The sequence below is a fragment of the Centroberyx affinis genome, unplaced genomic scaffold (assembly GCF_046629955.1).
Source record: "Centroberyx affinis isolate AG114_WGS23_722 - 3 ecotype Tasmania unplaced genomic scaffold, CSIRO-AGI_Caff_v1 ptg003636l_1, whole genome shotgun sequence".
Lineage (NCBI taxonomy): Eukaryota > Metazoa > Chordata > Actinopteri > Beryciformes > Berycidae > Centroberyx > Centroberyx affinis.
In genome coordinates, this window is record NW_027281545.1 from 38,738 (window position 1) to 58,578 (window position 19,841).

Here is a 19,841-nt window from a genome sequence, read left to right on the forward strand (position 1 = left end):
GGGTTGTCCGGTCAGCCCCCTACTCTTCATTGTCGCCCTCGAACCATTAGCATGTGCAATCCACTCTAGTGGTGACATACACAATGTGAACTTCCATGGACACAATTTTAAATTGAATATGTATGCTGATGATATTTTGCTCACCTCAAGCAAGCCAGCATCCTCTATACCCGCAGTTCTTAATTTGGTTATTTTTTTTGGCAGTTTTTCTGGATACAAGATCAATTGGAACAAGAGCGAAGCAATGCCTCTTAACTCTCACTCATTTAAATCTGATCTAATGGGCACCCCTTTTATTTGGAAAACAAATGGAATGAAGTATTTGGGAATCAACATCATATCTCCTATTACTAAAATCATCAGACTTAATGGCCCTGGTATCCTCCAGTCCATCAAGGATGACATCAACAAATGGATAGCCTTACCACTGTCTCTATGGGGTAGAGCAGAAATATTGAAAATGAATGTTCTACCAAGACTTGCTCATATCATTGCATCTATTCCTCTTAAATTTCCTCAAAACTGATTCAGAGACATCAAATCCCTTTTTATTCGATTCCTTTGGAACAACAAAAAGCCCAGAATCGCACAAGAAATGAATTATACTCAGGTCCAGGGGTGGTCTAGGAGTTCCAGATGTATTTCAGTATTATCATTCATACAATGCAAAGTATCTATTGACCTGAGCCTACAAACCCGACTCTCTGGTAGGTAGCTGGGAATGGCTGGAGAAGAGCATCATATCCTCAGCATCATTGTGGTACTGTCCAAGACCACCACCTCTATTGGATAACACTATTATTAGGTTTTCATGCTCTATTGTGAAGCAGCTGCACAGGAGATTTAGCATCAAGGGGCTTTCTCTTCCATCCTGTCCAATCTGGTGTAATCCCATCCTTTCAGCTGGAGGATGCACTTTACGTAACAAAACTTGGCAGAGGCTTGGCATTACAACAGTTGGACAGATTTTTAGCGATAAAATCTTACCATTTCAACAACTTAAAAATCAGTTTGGCCTTTTGGATTCTTCCTTTTTAACATATGCACAACTATCGTCTGTTATAAATAGGAAATGTAAAGAGGGAGCTCTGCCTGCCTCAAGCTTGGAGTGGGATCAGCTTTTTAAGAAGGCAACCTTGTCAAGAGCTGTGGTCTCAAATATTTATAGCTTAATGTTTAGGGCTGCCCCTAATGCATATTCTTCTGTCCAGCTGGCTTGGGAGCATGACCTTAATATATGCTTGACTGCTTCTCAATGGAATACAATTTGGAGGTCGGCTTTGAGCTCTTCTAAATGTGTGAGATTTAGGATTATACAATACAAGATTCTGAGTAGTGCATATATTACCCCTGTTAGATTATCCAAGATGGACGACAAACACCAAGATTTATGCTGGCGCAATTGTGGCAATCGAGGTTCATTACTCCACCTGCTTTGGGACTGTCCAGCTGTTAAAACACTCTGGTTAGAAGTAATATCCCTAATAGTGTTGGAGTTACTGTTGACCGGCTCTGGACATTGGGTTGCTTGTCTACTAAAAGACTAATTCTTTTAAACTGGAAGGAATGTAAGCCAGCCTGCTTCTCTAGGGATTCGTGGCTGGAGGAATACCTGGACTTGCTGAATATGGAACGGGCAGCCTGGCTGTTAAAAGACTTTGATAAGGGCCTGGAGGACCACTGGGACACAGTCCGCAAGTTCCTTGTCTGACCATATAGTAAACAGTAACTGATTACATTTGCCCTAGCAATTAAGTCTTGTTAAGTAACACAACCCTTCTTTCCCTCCTCCTCTCATTTGTTTTCTTCTCTTGCTTTGCGTGGCCTGTGGTAATACCTTTGCTTATTCTCTGACCACTTTCTATTTCTCAGGTACCTGCCTCCGCTTGAGAAGGCTGTTAACTTTCTTTCTGTTTTGTTTTGTTATGCAGTGTTGTCTTTTGAATTTCCTTGTCTATTGTGTGTTTTGTATAATGGTGAAAATGAACAATAAAACTCTTAATATTAAAAAAAAGTTTCCTTCCCAATTTCCAATTTGTACAGTGTGTTGCACTTTAATCCCATTCCTTTAGTGTTTCACACAAACACAAGTCCTTGAAATTGTGCCAAGGCCTTTGTAAACAGTGCATCCCATTAAATCTTATTCCAGTTTTTCAAGATGTTCTCTGCTGCATCAAGAGTGCTATCTTGCTGTTAAGAGAAAGACAGAGAAAAGTAAATACAACCTGTATTCAAATAAATTTGACACCTCAGTAATGTTAATCTTCATTAGATGATGTGTTTTTGCCTTGTAACAATGAGGCAGTTTTCTATTTACCTTGATGAAGCACAGGCGAATGTATTTCTCAAACTGCTTCTGAGACGCTTCTCCACAGAATGCTGTGACTGGAATGGCTGCCAGTTTCTATACCAAATGCATATTAAAAAAAAGTAACACAAAAAAACAAAACAAAAGCAGAATAATTACAAAGTCAGTACAATAATTTAGGTTTAAGGAGCAACTTATATGGACGAGATGGTTGTGTCCAAAAAGGGTATAAACTAAAATTACTCACCTTTTCTTTAATCATCCACTTCACAAACTTGTAGTCATAAGCCTCATCATCGGTCATGTGTGACAGATCCTGATCTACAATCAAAACACAGAGGAGGTAAATTTGAAGGTTGATATAGGCTACGAATTGGAGTAACTCCAACTCCTTTATAATATTTCTGTATTGAATGATGCACAGTGCTGAAACGTATTACTTGAACGTTGAAACCCTGGAGGACATAAAGCTGTTTGTTCACAAAAGCATGCTTCATAAGCTACAAAGCAATCAGAAGTCAGTTATTTTCAGTGGAAATCATTAACATAAAGCCATATCGCTAACATGTTGCAGCAAGCGCCCCACACAGTTGTGCAAGGCAACTAACTGGCGTTCAAAATACAGGTACATCTTTCATGTTGCGATGACACAAGAGTGTGTTTAACCAGTTGTCATAGGGGAATACTTTTCCTAACTTCTTTCCAATTTCTATAAATTCTTGAAACAGCAGCATTAACCGAATCTGTGTATTATACTGGCTGGACATGCACAAGCAGGGGTGCGTACAGGCCCAAAAATCAAATTAAGACCAGAGCCCAGGTGACCTTGGACTCACAAATGGAAGTTAGAGTGCAAAGTTGCTTTTTTATTCTGCATCTGACCAAAAAAATGGTATCGGCTCAAGTGGAAAAGTGCAAAATGTTTTTGAGTTACACCAAAAACGTCACATCACATGGGCCAAAACAGCTTGAGACAATTGCCACAGGGAATGGAAGACAAGAATAATCAACTGACCATGCATCCATAAGATATATACCACTGTATGCAAAAAAATAAAAAATCTATCTGCATCTTACTGCATAAACCTCATCTGGGTCACAAGAGGCCATAAGACAGAGGCACTTAAGGCCGGAGCAGGCATTATCTAGCCTTTGTTTGCATATACTGGTATATGTCTTACATGTCTGGTAACTTTGCATTCTGACATCTTAGTTTGAGAAGTTTATTTCTTCTGCTAGTGACTACGAGCTCCGCTTGCGTAGAAATTCTTGAACCAACTATTTATTGCATGATGACAATAAATTAAGCATATAAAAAGAACATAAACTGGAAACTGTTAACTAACCTGAGTCAGAACTAGCTAGCTATAGCTACAGATGTCCACAAGCACCACTTGCAAGGAGTCTTAAATGATGCCAGTCTGAATGTGCAATAACTCACTGAGAGATGTGACATCCACCAGCATGAAGTAGCCTCCCTCTGGGATGATGGGAGACATACCAGCCTCCTGCAGGATGGCAGCCATGCGGTCTCTCTTGCCCTCCAGTTCTGCTGCCAGAGAGGAGAAGTAGCACTCTGGCTGCCCCATCAGCTCATAGTCCCGGAGCAATCCTTGTGCCACAGCCTCCTGCAGACATACAAGACGCACTGACTGAGACAAGTCCACAGCCTCTCCAGGGAGCCAGACAGCGAGAAGCTTCACAGAATATACTGTTTGTAGATGTTAGTGTTAGTGTTTCTTTTAAAGAGAAAATGCAGGAGCTTTGCTGACTTGCCTGTAAAGGTGTCGGGCAGGTGTACAGAGTATTCTGCATGACAGTCTGGAGATGCTTTATCAAGTGCTCAGGCCCTATGGACCAACCAAGCTAAAAGACACAAATTTCAATTATTTGCTGTGATTTACAAGAATAATAACAAAATCATGAATATTGCTTTATATCCACAGATTTCTTACCTTCCAGCCAGTAACGCTAAATGTTTTCCCTGCACTGCCAATGGTGATTGTTCTGTCCCACATTCCAGGCAGAGTGGCTATTGATAAGTAAAAAAAAAATGATACCAAGACAAGGGAATTAAAATATACTTGGGAATAAGGTTAGACTGATATGGGTTTTTGAAGGGCGTTACCGATACCTATATCATCGGGTCTCATCGGGTATTTGCTAGAGGAGCAAGTCCTGTGCTCACCGGTATGACCATGCGCAAGATGGCGACCGCCTGATTTGGTTACTGAAATCCTCTGCACTATTTTAGCATTTTATGATTTTATCTTTTTATTGTTTTTACCGATCGTCCAGGTTATACAAGTCTTTTAGCTGGTTTTGCCCTACCAACGAGTTCAAAGATACCCAGGGACGGATTTACTATTTTCTCCCAACTTGGAGCTCTAATCCAGCAGAAGGCTAACCAGAGACACTACCGACACAAAACTACAGTGCCAGGTTGCTGTACAAGTTTGAAGACTTACCTCAGTCGTGGTTCTCCACTTGAGAGACTGAGCGTTCATCTGAGCGTTAAATGATGGTTACTGCAACTGAGATTTCCGGGATTATGTCCGATCTGCAATCCATGTGAAATTTCTCATCGGGGACCTTCTTCAGCGGCAGGCAGAACTCCATTCTTGGTTAGCCTGTTTTGAGCAGCCTAGCAACCGGCTATCTTCAGCAGTTGTCTGATAAGAACGTGACAAGACTTGATCCTACTAGTCCCGGCTGTTCAGCCTCTTGGGCTGAGGTAGTGAAGGGCCGAAGGGTCTCTCTCCCATATTTTGACCCACAGGAAGATATGGTTCTGCAGCTGTCAAACCACTTTGCCCCTCTCGCCGACCTGGCCGATGATGACTTTCCACCATGGCAGACCGTGGATGTAGCCGATCGTCAAAAAGCATCAATCAGGAAAGAGGCAGTTATAACTCCTCCATCTAGCAGATCCAGCTCCCCAATGGGCTCCCCAGTGAAGAAGCAGGTTTCTGGTCCTTCCGCGGCTCCCGACTCTAATCCTCAACGGACCTCCGAGACAGTGTCCAGCACTCTGGGCCATCTGGTGGTCACTTCAGCCGCATCCATCTCGTTTTCACCAGCAGCGAAAAGTTGCTGGCTAATTCCATTACTCTCCCGGTTGGTAAGAGGGCTGCTAGCTTAGCCAGCGGGGCCACCGCTAGCCAGCTATTTAACCATCATCTCGCCGTGTACAGCGGCGGCTCCAACAGCGACCAACCGGAGATTCTGGTTGTTGGCGACTCAATTGTTAGATTGTAGAGCTCCCCGGGGCTATCACTTACTGTTTATCTGGTGGCAAAGTTTTGGAACTTATCAAACTCATCCCCGCTCTCGTTGATCTCCATCCCACGGTGCACACTGTGATTGCACACGTGGGAACCAATGACGTAATGTACAGACAATCAATTAAAGTCCAGTACGAGCTTGAGTCTCTGGCTTACACCATTGAGAGCCTGGGTAAAAACTGTCTGCTGTCTGGCCCCATCCCGACTCTGCTAAAAAGCTCTGAATGTTTCAGTTGCCTTTTTAGTTTAAATGTGTGGCTAAATAATTTCTGCACGGCCACTGGATATGGTTTTATCAATCACTTTAACTCCTTCTGGACTGAGGTTGACCTTTTCCGTAAGGATGGTCTGCATCTGAACAACAAAGGGACTAATCTACTAATTTTAAACCTAGTAAGGCATATAGCCTTCAACCCACTTTGACAGGCACCTCAGCATGGCTCCATTTAATCAAGCTCTTCTGTCTATCATAGTTTATCGCCTATATGCAAATGGGATCATGAAATAGATGCAACTGTAATAGATGAAATTGATGTATTCAAGGGATTAGAGTCCTCTAACCAACGTGTTCATATAGCTAGCCCTGTTAAATTATCTAACATCCCAGTCAGAATTACTACCAGACCCAATAATCGGTATTCTAAACATTCTGCTGTGGCCTCTCTATTGTCTTCTGTTCGCCTCCAGCCCTCCATCTCTGTTTTATCTGCAATACCTGTTACTGATAGCCTTGCTTGCATCGAAAAGGATGTTTCACCACTGCAGTCAAAATGTAATCCTTCCCAGGGTCCTCTCCCATTAGCCCAGTTGTGTTTAGCCTGCTCAATGTGAGATCACTTGCAAACAAGACGTTTGTTTATATGCCAAGAATTCATAAGCTCAAATAATGTTGACTTTTTCTTGATCACTGAATCATGGCTGAGATTGTGTCCCATTAACAGGCCTGCCCCCCAAACCTGTGCTTTCAGCAGGCTAGACTGTCAGGTCATGGAGGTGGCCTTGCAGTCATTTATAGGGACAACTTTAAATGCTCCACGATCTCCCATGGCAGTTTCTCTACTTTTGAGATTCTGAGTTTTATGCTAACTGGCAAATCCCCTTTACTATGTGTTTTACTGTACAGAGCTCCAAATTTTAATACTGGTTTTATTCAAGAATTCTCTGAACTCCTATCTATTATTATGCCCCGACATGATAGAGTTCTTATTCTTGGTGATTTTAACAGCCATGTGTGCTGTCCTGCTACCTCTTTTATCACTGATTTTATACAACTTTTTGAATCTTTTAACCTTGTGCAGCATATTAGAGGTCCCACTCACAATAAGGGTCATACCCTTGATCTCGTGCTCAGCTATGGTGTCTCACTGGACGATGTGGAGATTTTAGATTTTCTTGCATCCGATCATAAAGCTCTCATTTTTAATACCTTGCTCCCTCCTCCTGCTCCCAAACCTCTTACTTGCATCCGCTCTTGCTTCCTCAATTCCAACTCTACCAACCAATTCTGTAGGGCTTTTTTAACTGCATCCTCTCCCCATACCTCTAAGCAGCATCAGTCTACTGCTGACGCCTTAGTCTCTGATTTTAACAAAATTTGTCTGAATATTCTGGATGACATTGCCCCTTTTAAAGAAAAACTTGTCAAACCCAATGCCTTGCCCTGGCTTAATGAGACATCAAAATGCAATGCAGGAAACCAGAACGTAAAAGATAACCTTAAGGTGTCTTTTGACGCTCTTAAAGGTGCATTGTCCGCGTATCAAAGTGCAGAAAAAGGAAGCAAGAACTTCTTATTTCGCCAACCTTATTGTGAGAAACGGGCACAATCCCAGGGTCCTATTTCAGACCATTAATTCAGTGACCCCTCCCCCCTCACCCCGCCACTCACTGTTAAGAGTTTCTTCTCCATTTTATTAATAAAATAGAGGAAATCTGGATTTCCCCTATTACTAGAGACCTCTGTATCTGTTTTGAACCCCCTGCCTTGTTGACCCATTTTAATCAAATCTCTCTGCTGACCTTAGAGGAAACCATTGTGTGCATGAAATCCTCGTCCTGCTCACTCGACATTATCCCTACTAGGTTCTTGAAAGAGGTTTTCCAGACTGTCAGCCCTAATATTCTTTCGATTGTCAACAGCTCACTATCCACTGGCTCTTTCCCCTCCAGCCTGAAACATGCAATAGTTCAACCCTTACTAAAGAAATCATCCTTGGACCCTCTTGTTTTAAAAAAAATTCAGACCAATTTCTAAGTTATCCTTTCTATCAAAAATTATTGAAAAGATTGTTTCCTCACAATTGATTACTTTTATGAATAGAAATAACATATTTGAGGAATTTCAATCAGGCTTCCGGGCCCTGCACAGCACAGAAACAGCTCTTGTAAAGGTCACTAATGACCTATTGCTTGCTGCTGATTCAGGTGCCTGTTCAGTTTTAATCCTCCTTGATTTGATCCGCTGTTTGATACGGTTGACCATAACATCTTACTCAACTGTTTAGAAAAATGGGTTGGCATTAGGGACTTGGCTCTGGATTGGCTTCGCTCATACCTTTCTGACAGAACTTTCTGGTTGTAGTTGGAGAGGCCTCTTCCTCTGTTGCCCCTTTCACTTGTGGTGTTCCTCAAGGGTCAATCTTAGGTCCTCTATTGTTTTCTATGTACACGCTCCCTCTTGGTAAAATTATTCGTCATCATAATATCCACTTCCATTGCTATGCAGATGATACCCAGCTCTATGTACCACTTAACCCGGTGAAGCAGGTAATTTACCCCAAATTATGGCTTGTCTCAATGACATTAAATGCTGGATGACACAGAGTTCCCTCCAGCTAAATGATGCTAAATCTGAGATCATTTTAAATCGGCCCCCCAAATTCCATCAGTTTTTTTCATCTTGAGTCATCTTGGAAGCTTATCTGCCAACAATAAACATACCGGCAGTAATTTGGGAGTGCTTTTGGATTCTGACCTTTCCTTTGATGGTCAAGTGACGAGAGTTGTGCTATCATGTTTCATTCAGCTGAGAAACATCACTAAAATTAGATCATTTTTATCATACTCAGACCTTGAAAAGGTCATCCATGCTTTTATTTCTTCTTGGCTTGACTACTGTAACGCCCTTTACTCCGGGATTACCCAGAAAACCATCTCTCGCCTCCAGCTAATACAGAATGCAGCTGCAAGACTTTTAACCAATTCCAAAAGACGAGACCATATTACTTCCATCCTTGCCTCGCTTCACTGGTTGCCTGGGAGTTTTAGAATTGATTTTAAGATTATGCTGATAACTTTTAAAGCATTACGGGGCCTGGCTCCAAGCTACATCTCTGACTTGTTATCCCCCTATCTGCCCGAACGCAGTCTGCGATCCTCAGGTATGGCCCTCCTCAGTGTTCCAAAGTAACGCCTCATTACGAAAGGTGGCCCAGCTTTTGCTGCCAGGGCCCCTCGATTGTGGAATTCCCTGCCTGAGGATCTCAGGCTAGTCAGTAGTCAGTATCATCTTTTAAATCTCTCCTTAAAACCTACTTTTATGTAAAGGCTTTTTCTTAGTGAGGCTGTTATCCCTTTTTTTTTTTACTATTTTATATCTTGTTTTTATCATTTTATTTTCCCTTTTATCCCGGTCATATACAATTATTTATTTTGTTTTTGTGCTTTTGTCCGCCAGGGTGGCATTGAATTGGTCGGGAGGTGCAGCTGGGGCATTGATGGTGTTGCGGACTGCTGTCTCTGTCTCGGGTAGCTGTTCTGTTCTTCGGTCTTTCTGTTCATTGGGGAGTCCTCCGTGTGCGGTGGTGGTGGCTTTGCGGACCTTGGGCGTTCTGGCTGTCGGGTTCTTGGGATGTTCGGGTGGGGCTTTCCCCGTGCTTCCTGTGGTGCTTGTCGTGGGTGCGGTTGGCTTGTGGAGCGTTTCTCATGGGCCTTGCGGTCAGGCTGTTCCCGCGGGTGCTCGATGGGGTTTGGATCGGGCGGTTGGGCTGGCTGGTCTGTCGGAGGCGGTGCTCGTCTCTGCGGACTCGTTGGTCGGTTGTTGTCTTGGGGGACGGGGGCTGTTCAATGCGTGGATTTGGAAGGAGGCTGGGGTTTTCTTGCGGCGGTGTGCGCTGCTGTCTTTGTGTGGGGTCTTCGGCTTCATGGCGGTGTTGCGCGGGGGGTGGCCTTTGCTTCTTGGGGCGGCAGTTGACCGGCGGGTTTTGCGGGGGTGGGTGCTGTCTCTGGTGGATTGGCCAGCGCGGTTGCCTGGTCTGGGTCCTGTCAGGCTTTTGTGGGGGCGGCTTGATTGTGGGGCCCGTGGGGGGTGCCCTGCAGGCCGGTTGTGCCTGTTTCGGGTGCTGCAGGGGACATGGGATGGGGCTTCCCCTGGATGTCTCGGGGGGCTTGGCGGCTGGAGTGCCTGGGGTCTGCGGGGCTGTCATTGCTGTGCGTGGGGTATTCTTGATGGGCAGGGGGTTTGGGGACTGGAGCAGTTGTTTGGAGTGGAGGCAGTGGTTTGTGGCATTGTCCGTGTCTTGGCTGTGCCTTTTTTGATTGGTTTGGTGCTGCCTTGGCGGGTGGAGTTATTGGTTTTCTCAGGGGCTCCAAACTTTTAAACTTTTAAGCTTTTGAACTTTTGAATGGCAGTGTATCTCCTTTTTATCATTTATTTTGTAATTGTGTCTCTTCTTCACGTTCACTTTTATCTGTTTGCATCTGTGTTTAGTTGCATGTCTGTTCGTTTTCTAGTTAGTATCCATTTATCCCCTGTATTACCTTTTATTCCTTTTTTGTTATTTTTTATTTATTTATGTTTATTATTAAACTGTTTTATTTATTTGATTGTGGTGAATTCTGCATCATTATTTTTGGGGGTTTTTATTGTATGTAAAGCACTTTGTAAACTTTGCTTTTAGAAAAGTGCTATACAAATAAAGTTATTATTATGTAGAAAAAAAGAAGTCCATAAAGGGATTCCACTGGCATTCTAGTGAAAAAGAGGAGACCTAAGGAGAGTTCAATAATTTAAAAAGCCTCTACTAGCATGGCTAAACCAACAGGAAAATTAAAAAAGCCAACATGTTTCAGCCAGCACTGTCTTCATCAGGGCATCAGGTAGCTATTGTGACCAATAGGAAAATTCAGGGTGGATCACATGGTACAATTATTTGGCCATGCTAATAAAGGCTTTTTTAATTATGAAGCACTCCTTAGCCCTCCTCTTTTTCACTTCAAGAGTACCTGTGGAGTCCATTTCTGGACTTCTTTAGACCAAGCGACATTGAAACTCTCCATTGAAACACCCAAGTTAAATTCCTTTGTGGGTTGGAAGCTCCTTGGGGCAGGGTGAGGCAGAGCGAGGCAGGCTAAGGCAGGTGTCACTACAGGTTTTAGAGATTGCCACCCCTGAAACTGTTGAGTAAAATATGAGTGGAACCTCCATCATATCAGAGGTGGCTAACACTGACAGGCAAATACCCGATTTTTCATCGGTCTATGTGAGAAACAAAAATGTACCTATTTTGATATGTTGGTGGCCCTTGTAGATGAGCCACTCATACACCTCATCACTGAAGCACAGAGTGTCATGTTTTATACAGAGGTCAGCAATCATCTGCAGCTCGTCTTTGGTGAATATCTGGAGGAAGATGACAGGGACTATTAGAAGCACTTAATTAGTACCTTCAATTGTACAGAAAGGTTATGAGACACCTAGTGTTTCTCCCTGCGATGCCGAGACAGCAATTATTTACATTTCTGTGCTTCATTAGGACTGTAAATATTAGAGGTGTGGAAATTTCTCGATTCTAAGATGCATCGTGATGCAGACGTGGACAATTCTGAATCGATTCACAAATGTCAAAAATCGATTTTCTAAATGTTAGTTAATAACATGATGTTGACAGAACAAAAAACGCGGAACTCAACTGCGAGGGCAGTGCAGCACCCGGACAGTCTACAGCGCGCACACGCTAGAGTTATCTTGTCAATACATCCATGTATCTTGTAGTTCATCTTCTAAAAAGGCAGCGGTTGCAAGCATTTTTTGATTTAATGACTCAATAATTACCTTTGCGAGACGAACGTGAAGTATATTGTAAACTTTTCTACTTAACTAATGTTAATAACCGAACCCCCCCCCCCCAAAAAAACACGAATCTCGTAGGTGACCTATTTTGATCTCAAAACGGTGAATTTCGCTGAAAGGTGAGGAGTTTGCATCAAATTCATCTGTTTATTTTAATTATGGATCATTAAAAATACGCTGTTTTAAAAGTAGCAAGTTGTCACAGTGAGAAAATATATATCATGTATAGAAATCAAAAATTTGTATGTATCAAGATGCATCGATAATCGTTTTATAATCGCATCGTAGCCCTCTGAATTGTAATCGATTCGAAAGGCCAGTGAACATTCACACCTCTAATAAATATATGCACATACCTTCCCAATTGGGTTGTTGGGGGTGTTGATGATGATGGCCTTTGTCTTAGAGTTGAATTTACTGGCAAGCTCATCTGGGTCAAGCACCCAGTCGGCACTTGTAATGTTTTTCTTCTTTTCAGACTTCTAAAATATAGCAAAGGAAATATTTTAGAACATATTTTTTCTTATGGTTCCCAGCAACTACTAACAACTTCTGTCAGTGCAGTAGGAAAAGGAAATATATATGGAATAAATTTGACAAAAACCAATAGCTTTGGGTAAAACTTACAAGGCGAAGTGGTATCAACACAGGCTTGGCCCCCGCCATTCGTACCATAGGTACATAGCAATCGAAGAAAGGTTCAATGATGATGACCTTGAGGAAGGCATTGACAGTATACAGTAAATCAATATGCGTATGAACAAGTCCTGAATAGTGCAGTGAACCCAACAGTAAAAAAACACCCACATCAGTAACATTAGCAAATGGAGAGAAACACCTTTGCATGACCCAGTAAGTGAAGGAAATCTCCTTACCTCATCTCCCTCTTCCACCAGTCCTTGCATGGTGCTGAATAAGGAACCATAACCCCCTACTGTGACCAGTATTTCTTTGAAGGGATCAATCTGGTGTCCATGGACCTTCCCATAAACCTGAGAGAGGGCCTTCACCAAAGTTGGATGACCCTTTTAAATGAGAAGGAAATATATCACTAGGAAAACTCTGACCAGGTTCCATTTTGCCCAATAAACTCATAATTTGCTTAAAAAAACATGTTTAAATAAAATTGTAATTGTTGAATTCCTTTGAGGTGATTATGGCAATAACTGTTATCACATTCACATTACATTTTCCAGCTCTACAGTGAACATCGCAACATTGTTGTGTTTCAATATAACGGGTAATGGCATACTGTCCCATGCTACGTATTAAAACTGCACTATGTAACAGTTTCATCAAAACCATTGCCCTAATTCAATCGCAGTAATCTGTTTGGGCTAAACCTATGGGGTTAGTGATTTTTTCCTTTTCAAGTGGATTTAAAAGAAATGCTGAAAGACTGGGCATCCCACTCTCGAAACTTTTTTTTTTTTTAATAGTATCTTATCATGAGTGAGTGGCACAAATATCTTACAAAGCCTCTAGTGTACTGATTCATCCTGTCCACTGTTGCAGCCTTCGCCAATGCTTCCTTGACATAAGAAGGAGGAGGGATGTCTGGAAAGCCTTGGCCCAGGTTGACAATGGATGGGTCTGCTGCCACTGAAGTGAACGCCACCCTGTAATGACAATGAAATAAACCATTGTGTTCACAGACCTGTGTTTCTGATCAAATTATCAATATTTACTGTATGAAACATCTCAGACAATGGAGTTTTTATCTAGCACAGAGGAGGGCAAAATTTTAGCAAAAGAGCCACATCTGGTTTTGAAAACTAGATAGAGGTCCACACAGGCTGTGGCCTCCATATTGTACCATAATTGGGACTAGATAACAGAGTAAGATTACAGAAAATAGAGAATAACGACATGATATTTTCCCCTTGTGATCACTCAACCTAGCCTATTACTAGGCTATGTCTTGAGAAACTTCAACTGATGGCTATTCGTTCTGTTTAAAGCACAGGCAATTTTCTGTTACAATCTGGCCAGCCACAGATACTGGAAAAATGCCTGCCTTTATGGATCTGAGCACCAGAGCAAATTACTATTTTTTTAATTCACAATATTTCAGCGTCACCAAACATCCACTGCATGCTTTCCTCTCCTGCCCTTAATGCATTATAATGAAAGAGACAAGGCATAATGTGTTTTTCCCACAATGTGGCATGTGTCTACTGGAAAAAAAAAAAAACTAAAAACCTAAAACTAAAATTCAATAGTATAGTATCGAGGCTGAAGGACTACACCCAGCTTGCCAGCCTTACTTTGCCCCTGTCTTTCATATCATGGAGAGGATGATGGAAAAGGGGAAAATGGTCTGTGATCAATACTTCTGTCCTGTTGTCTTATATGTAAATATTTTAACTTTTAACCTTGCGCTTACCAGACATTCTTGTCCAGTCCTTCAATTCTTTTGGAGTGTTTATGCCGTGACGCCATTATACACTGCAACATCAAAAGAAACAAGCATTACACCTCATTGAGCATCTTATTAGGTGCTCAGGAGCGCCTCAATGAGAGCCGGGCTCTGTGTGTTCATTCATTCATGTGTAGCACTTTTTGCCATGTGCAGTGCTTAGGGAAATTACAGTATGCACTGTTTAGGCAGCGGAAAGCCCTAAGAGCCCTGCATAAGGGAAACGCAGTGTGCACTCGTACACCAGGCAGTACAGTAGAAGTCAAACAAGCATCAACCTACTGGAGGCTAGTGTGCATCCACATACCAGGAAGCAGCTCAGTAACTTTATAACTGTAGTGGATAACTATTTTGTTCAGCGATTCTTACTTCCTATGCAACCACAGCTAACAGGTGTTAACAGGTGGAGTTTTTAAAGTCAACATAGTTTCACTCACTCCAATCGTTTATCCCCCCACTCCTCCACCCACCCGAGCACTTAGAAAGCACTAGCACATTTGTTTAAGACTGTGATCACATAGGACACATTTTCTCCTGCTCAAACACAAAGCACAGCTGTGAGCGTTGCTAGTAACAGAGCAAGAGCTCAAAGGGTGAAAGGAGCATTACTAAGAATAACTAAGAATTCTCATTGCTATGCACAGCTTGCCCATCACAATTTCATAAGCTCTCCACCCAAATTAGATTATTTGCACTTTGTAATGGCATTTTTAAATTGTTGTTTACATTCTAGCGAGCCAATGCCATTGCTAGAAAGATTTGTGGTTCAGAAAAAAACATAATTCAGCACAGTCAGACTTTGTTGTCGTTGAACTTTTATTTATCGTGCTTGTATCGAATAATGAACCCCATATGACGTATCTAATTGTGAGATAAGCATTTTGTGCCATTACCAGCTGTGCTTTAAGCATTAAAAATAACAGCCGCATTCAAACACACTTCCTATGATCACAGTTATGTAATTTGTAGCAAGTCTCTCCAATTGACTACATATTCCTAGCATGTTGTTAGGGTGGTGATAAACAAGACAATGTTTAGGCAATGTAGATAGGCAACACAGACAAAGGGATAAAAAATGTATGTTTGACCCTGTAGGTCTCTTTTTTGCCTGTTGCTAGGAATGTTGCAATCTACAATGCCCCCCAAAAATCACCAAGTGTATCACCGCCCAAATGTTAAGCAGAGTGCTGGAGCTGAACTTATAGGTCTCACAGACTTACCTGTGAGGTACAAAACCTTCTTGTGCAGTTCACCTGAACCAATTCACAGAGAAACTTGCAGGAATTCAGGATGTGCCGTGTTGCGTTCATGCTGCACAGAAACAGATAGATCAGGAATAGAATAAAACAATATTATTTTTCTTTATAATGATCTACTATTCTAATTTGTGATTTTACTGCATCTGGAAACAGTATGAGAATTGAATGCTGGTTCAATAAAAGGTTACCCCAGCCTTAAACCAACTTGCTAACATTCAAGTTGCCCCAGTCCTCAGCCTATGTACTGAGTTTAAAAAAAAGAAATGGCTAGGTCAGTGGTTCTCAAAGTGGGGTGCAGGGACCTCCAGATGTCCATGAGAGGATTGTAGAAGGTCCCCAGCATTATGAAGAACAGCTTAATTTCACTATTATTTCATTAACTAGACAATGACAGAATGTATCAGGTTGACCATTTGGACTATAACCACAATTACCTCCAAACCTACAGCAGAGAAAGTTAAGCAACTCACATGGGGGCGGTCCATGAATTGTGTTTATACATATCACTTTGTTTATAGAACTGTTGTATAAAAGCAATTATTGTGATAATGCTTAACTATTAATCATTTCAAAAGTATTCAAGCATCATTATTAAAAAAAATCATTATTAAAGATTTGTATGTTGTGTCGTCCAAGGGCTTACTACTTCTCAAATTGAATTTGTAGTGTTCACTGCCTAAAACACTAGATGGCGGTAGTGAGCTAGCAACAGGGTCCCGAAATGATGGCCGCATGGATACAGTTAGATATTTGTTAATCGCAAAAATACTTCACACCCTGCTAAACGACCTCAGCACTAACTTACTGCTCAACTGCAACACACACATCTCTTAGTAATGCATGTGTTATCCCACTAACGTTACCCACCAGGTTAGCACTCTCTAGCTAAAGTTAGCCAGTATAAACATCTAGTCATAGCGTTGTAACGTTGCCAACTGCTCGCTGTCTTGTCAGCTTTCTTTTTCTACGGACCACAGTGATGACAGTCGCCACCAGTACGTTATTTTACGAACACATACCATGTACTGACAGATGTTAAGGCACCAGCAGGTCTGCACACTCAACTTACTTCTCGCTGCAGAGAGATCTCCGGTGAAATGCAGGAGAAGACAACAGCGTAATCAAAGCCTGCTACTAAAAGTGATGCTGCCTTCAAGTGCCGTCGGAAATATCGTTATTATGAAGTGTACACACATGCCCGACCCAGCAAAGTGATAAGTAAATATTATTGGAAGTTTCTGTGATATCAGAGTTGGCAAGTATGGCGATGCATGCGCGTCTTGAGGTAAAAATGGAGCATGGACGCCGTATCAACAACTTATGGTAAAGCTGTCTATTTTATTATTATGGGTTATTGTTTGGCATTCAAATAGTATTGTTGTAACTATTCTATGTATCTATTTCCCTTTTTAACTTTTCGATGCCTGATGTGCATTTTCTTCTCCCTACTGCCACTGCAGCACACTCTAGCTCTCTGGGCCTTGATTTATAAAATAAAATAAGAGCCACCACGAAAATACTTTTGTTAGATTCCATGATTTATTTCTGTATTTTTGTATTTTCCAATCAAATACAGTAAATGAAGACTTGGACGATGGGTATTAATGACGATCAATCTGGGAAAAGGAAATTGACGAGGAGCTCGTGAAGGCAGCTGGCCTAACCAGTGGGGCCTGAGTAGCTGTGACGTAATGTCCTCTCCTGTATTTTTCGAGGAGGAAGGTCAGCGGTTTTAGAAAGCAAGAGTTAGATTCGACAATCCATCGCGTTACTTAAAAACCGCCTTGTTTACTTCGTAGGTTTTTTTTACGCCATGCTCTCCTTGTAAAATGGTGCCATTTTGTATGTCAAACGGGCAAAATTCAGTCTGATTCGGGGCATTACCGCACTGACCCACATTTAAATCGAACTCACCTAAATAGCCCCACCTCCAGTCCTGTCCAACCAGGTCAAGCAGACAGGGATACGCATGATTTGAAACTGTGGTAGCCCGATTGTGCGGCGTCTTTGCCAGCTATTGGTACATAAACTAACGTAAAATCTGAGAAAATTGTCTAATGAAATTGTGCACCTGCATGACGTATGTTTTGCAGCTAAAATGCTGCAGTTTTAAAAATGGTGACCTGTTTTATAGCCAAATTGAAAAATTAAAGTGTCAATCATTTAAAATGTAGTTTACAGTATAATTGCATACAGTAAGTGCACACAGTAGGCTAAGTAAGCAACAAAAACCAATAGCCTTCCTCATATAACTTGCTGGCATATTTTCTGAACATAGTATTGCTGCTGGAGACCTGTTCTCTCATGCTAACTGTCAAAGCATTACGATTTGTCACATGTCCTTTTAAGTGAGAAACAGAGAAAACATTGTTTTTTTTAAGAAGTGGTGTTTACAAAGTTGCTAACAGAATGGAAAGGATTCCTTCAGCTGTGGAAGTCAGTCTCACTGTTTGTTTACATTTCACACGTGTCTCTCAGCAGTTTCATTGCTTGGATGCCTCTCAACCAATCACTCATACACATCACCATGCAGCTGCAGCCTGCAACCCTCTTTACAGTATGGTATTAACATTAGTGTTGTGGATGTTAAGAACATTACAAATTCTGTTTGTCAAGTAGTGAACCGTTGGGTGAAAGAACATACAAATACTAAAATAATAACCTTGATCCTTCAATACTTTTGAAATTTGAAATATTAAATCATAATCTTGGTACTTTTGTTCTTTGGTTAGGCCACCTTACCTACAATCAAAAATATCAAAATACATTGTGTTGTTGTTTTTTAAATGTCCTTTTATCAGATATAAAGCTAATACATTTTAGTTAGACCGTAGCCTATGTCTACACAGAAAGAATACCACAGCTTAACACCAACTGAGTGGACTATTCCATAACGATGCAGCCAGTGTGAAAGAAGCATGGATGCTTCTAACAAAGATGGGGAGCATGCTAATGCAACTGTAACTGACCAAATATAACAAATTTATCAAATACTTTAGATACTTTATTGCCTTCCAAGAGGCAACATGGATTGAGGGGGTACTCAGGGGTCTTGTGTTATAGTGAGTGCTTTACACTCAACAGCATTGGTGTTGAGGTCTGTGAAGCTGGGAGTGGAAAGTCCAATGATATTACAGGCTGTGTGTGTGATTTTGAGGAGTTTGATTCTGTTGGTAACTGTGAGCAGGGTGAAGCAGCAGGTGGAGCAGTGGAGGAGGACGGCTCTATCAAAGTCTACACAGACATTCACAATGCGGACAAACAAAAGACACAGAAACGAGGTTACCGAAGAAAAGGCAAGGACAGCAGCAAGACAAAGAAACAATAGTGGAGAGAGAAACATCATTACATAAATGTGCATATGTAGAAAAAGATGACTTTAGAAGATGACACAGATTCTACTAGCCTGAGCTTGTCAGAGAGGACCAAATCTCATTATTTATAAATTCTAAAGATATTAGTGTTGAATAACATGCCAAATGTTTTGATGGTGAACATTAATTTAAAGAGATTTAAATACTGTATAGTGTCAATATAAAAAAGGACTGACAGATAACCAAGTAGCTCCTTGAATAGAATATGACAAAATTCGAATAAGGTTGAGCATCTTTGTGGCGTTGATTAATAATGTTAGTTTGTCATGCTTTTGTTGATTACAGTAATTGAAACGGGCAGGCTGTCTGGCCAAATATCTTGTGATAATAATAATGCTGGCTAGGCATGATTAATCTATCTAGCTAGGTATAACCCAGAGTAGGTTAACAGAGTTAAACCATGAGGTCTTGGCCTTAACTAAGCAAATAAGGCAAGAGAAATTGATTCCTTAGTCCCTAGGACTGCACTGAACTATTTAAATTTCACAAACTGATTGCTCTATCTGATTTCAGGCCATGAATCTGTGTTCTGTGTGAGCAGATAGAATCTTCCCTGAGGGACAGATAATGATTTTGCAGTCATTACACCATTGTATGTTATTAACTCTCCAATATGGTGATCATGATGGGGATCATAATTGGGACCTTTGAAGATACTTTACAGGTTACCCATCGTAAGACTGTATCTGTCTCATGTCTATTAACATAACTATTTCAAATGACTTTTGTCGCAACTTCTACAGTTTTGGTTTCACTTCAAATATGAACAACACTTATGGTTTGCCACATACTTCCTCTAAGTTGTGATGCTACTGTAATTATTAATAACTTTTGGTCCAAGTACATAAGCATAGCTCCAGACTGACGCACTTTGATTCTATTCTATGTGAATGCTGTGATTCACTGTGGACCTTTGTCCCATCTTGACTTTGCCTTCATCCTCCACCTCCTACACCTCCTCTTCTCAAGACATTTTGATGTGTTCTGGTCTGAGGCCAGTAAAATGAAACTGAGGCTATTCTATCTAAATTATCTGTGGTTGTTGGAAAAGCTTATGCAGAAGTTAGTGCGCAACACTCAGGGTCAGCTAGACCGGCTTTCAACAGGAGGATCCAGGCTCAAGTCAG

At 41.4% G+C, this 19,841-nt stretch overlaps 1 protein-coding gene across 1 annotated transcript; it reads right to left on the bottom strand.

The window, feature by feature from the left end:
• Positions 1 to 1,838: 1,838 nt before the first annotated feature.
• Positions 1,839 to 16,425, bottom strand: LOC139661884 (kynurenine--oxoglutarate transaminase 3-like). Its single transcript, XM_071540454.1, has 14 exons — positions 16,410 to 16,425; positions 15,302 to 15,392; positions 14,049 to 14,110; positions 13,137 to 13,281; positions 12,538 to 12,687; positions 12,290 to 12,376; positions 12,019 to 12,144; positions 11,092 to 11,212; positions 4,264 to 4,340; positions 4,085 to 4,174; positions 3,750 to 3,936; positions 2,556 to 2,629; positions 2,318 to 2,404; positions 1,839 to 2,190 (listed from the first exon to the last, which is right to left on the bottom strand). Exons 2-14 carry the CDS (start codon positions 15,389 to 15,391, stop codon positions 2,134 to 2,136), a joined length of 1,353 nt encoding a protein of 450 aa, XP_071396555.1. The 5' UTR covers position 15,392; positions 16,410 to 16,425; the 3' UTR covers positions 1,839 to 2,133.
• Positions 16,426 to 19,841: the final 3,416 nt, after the last annotated feature.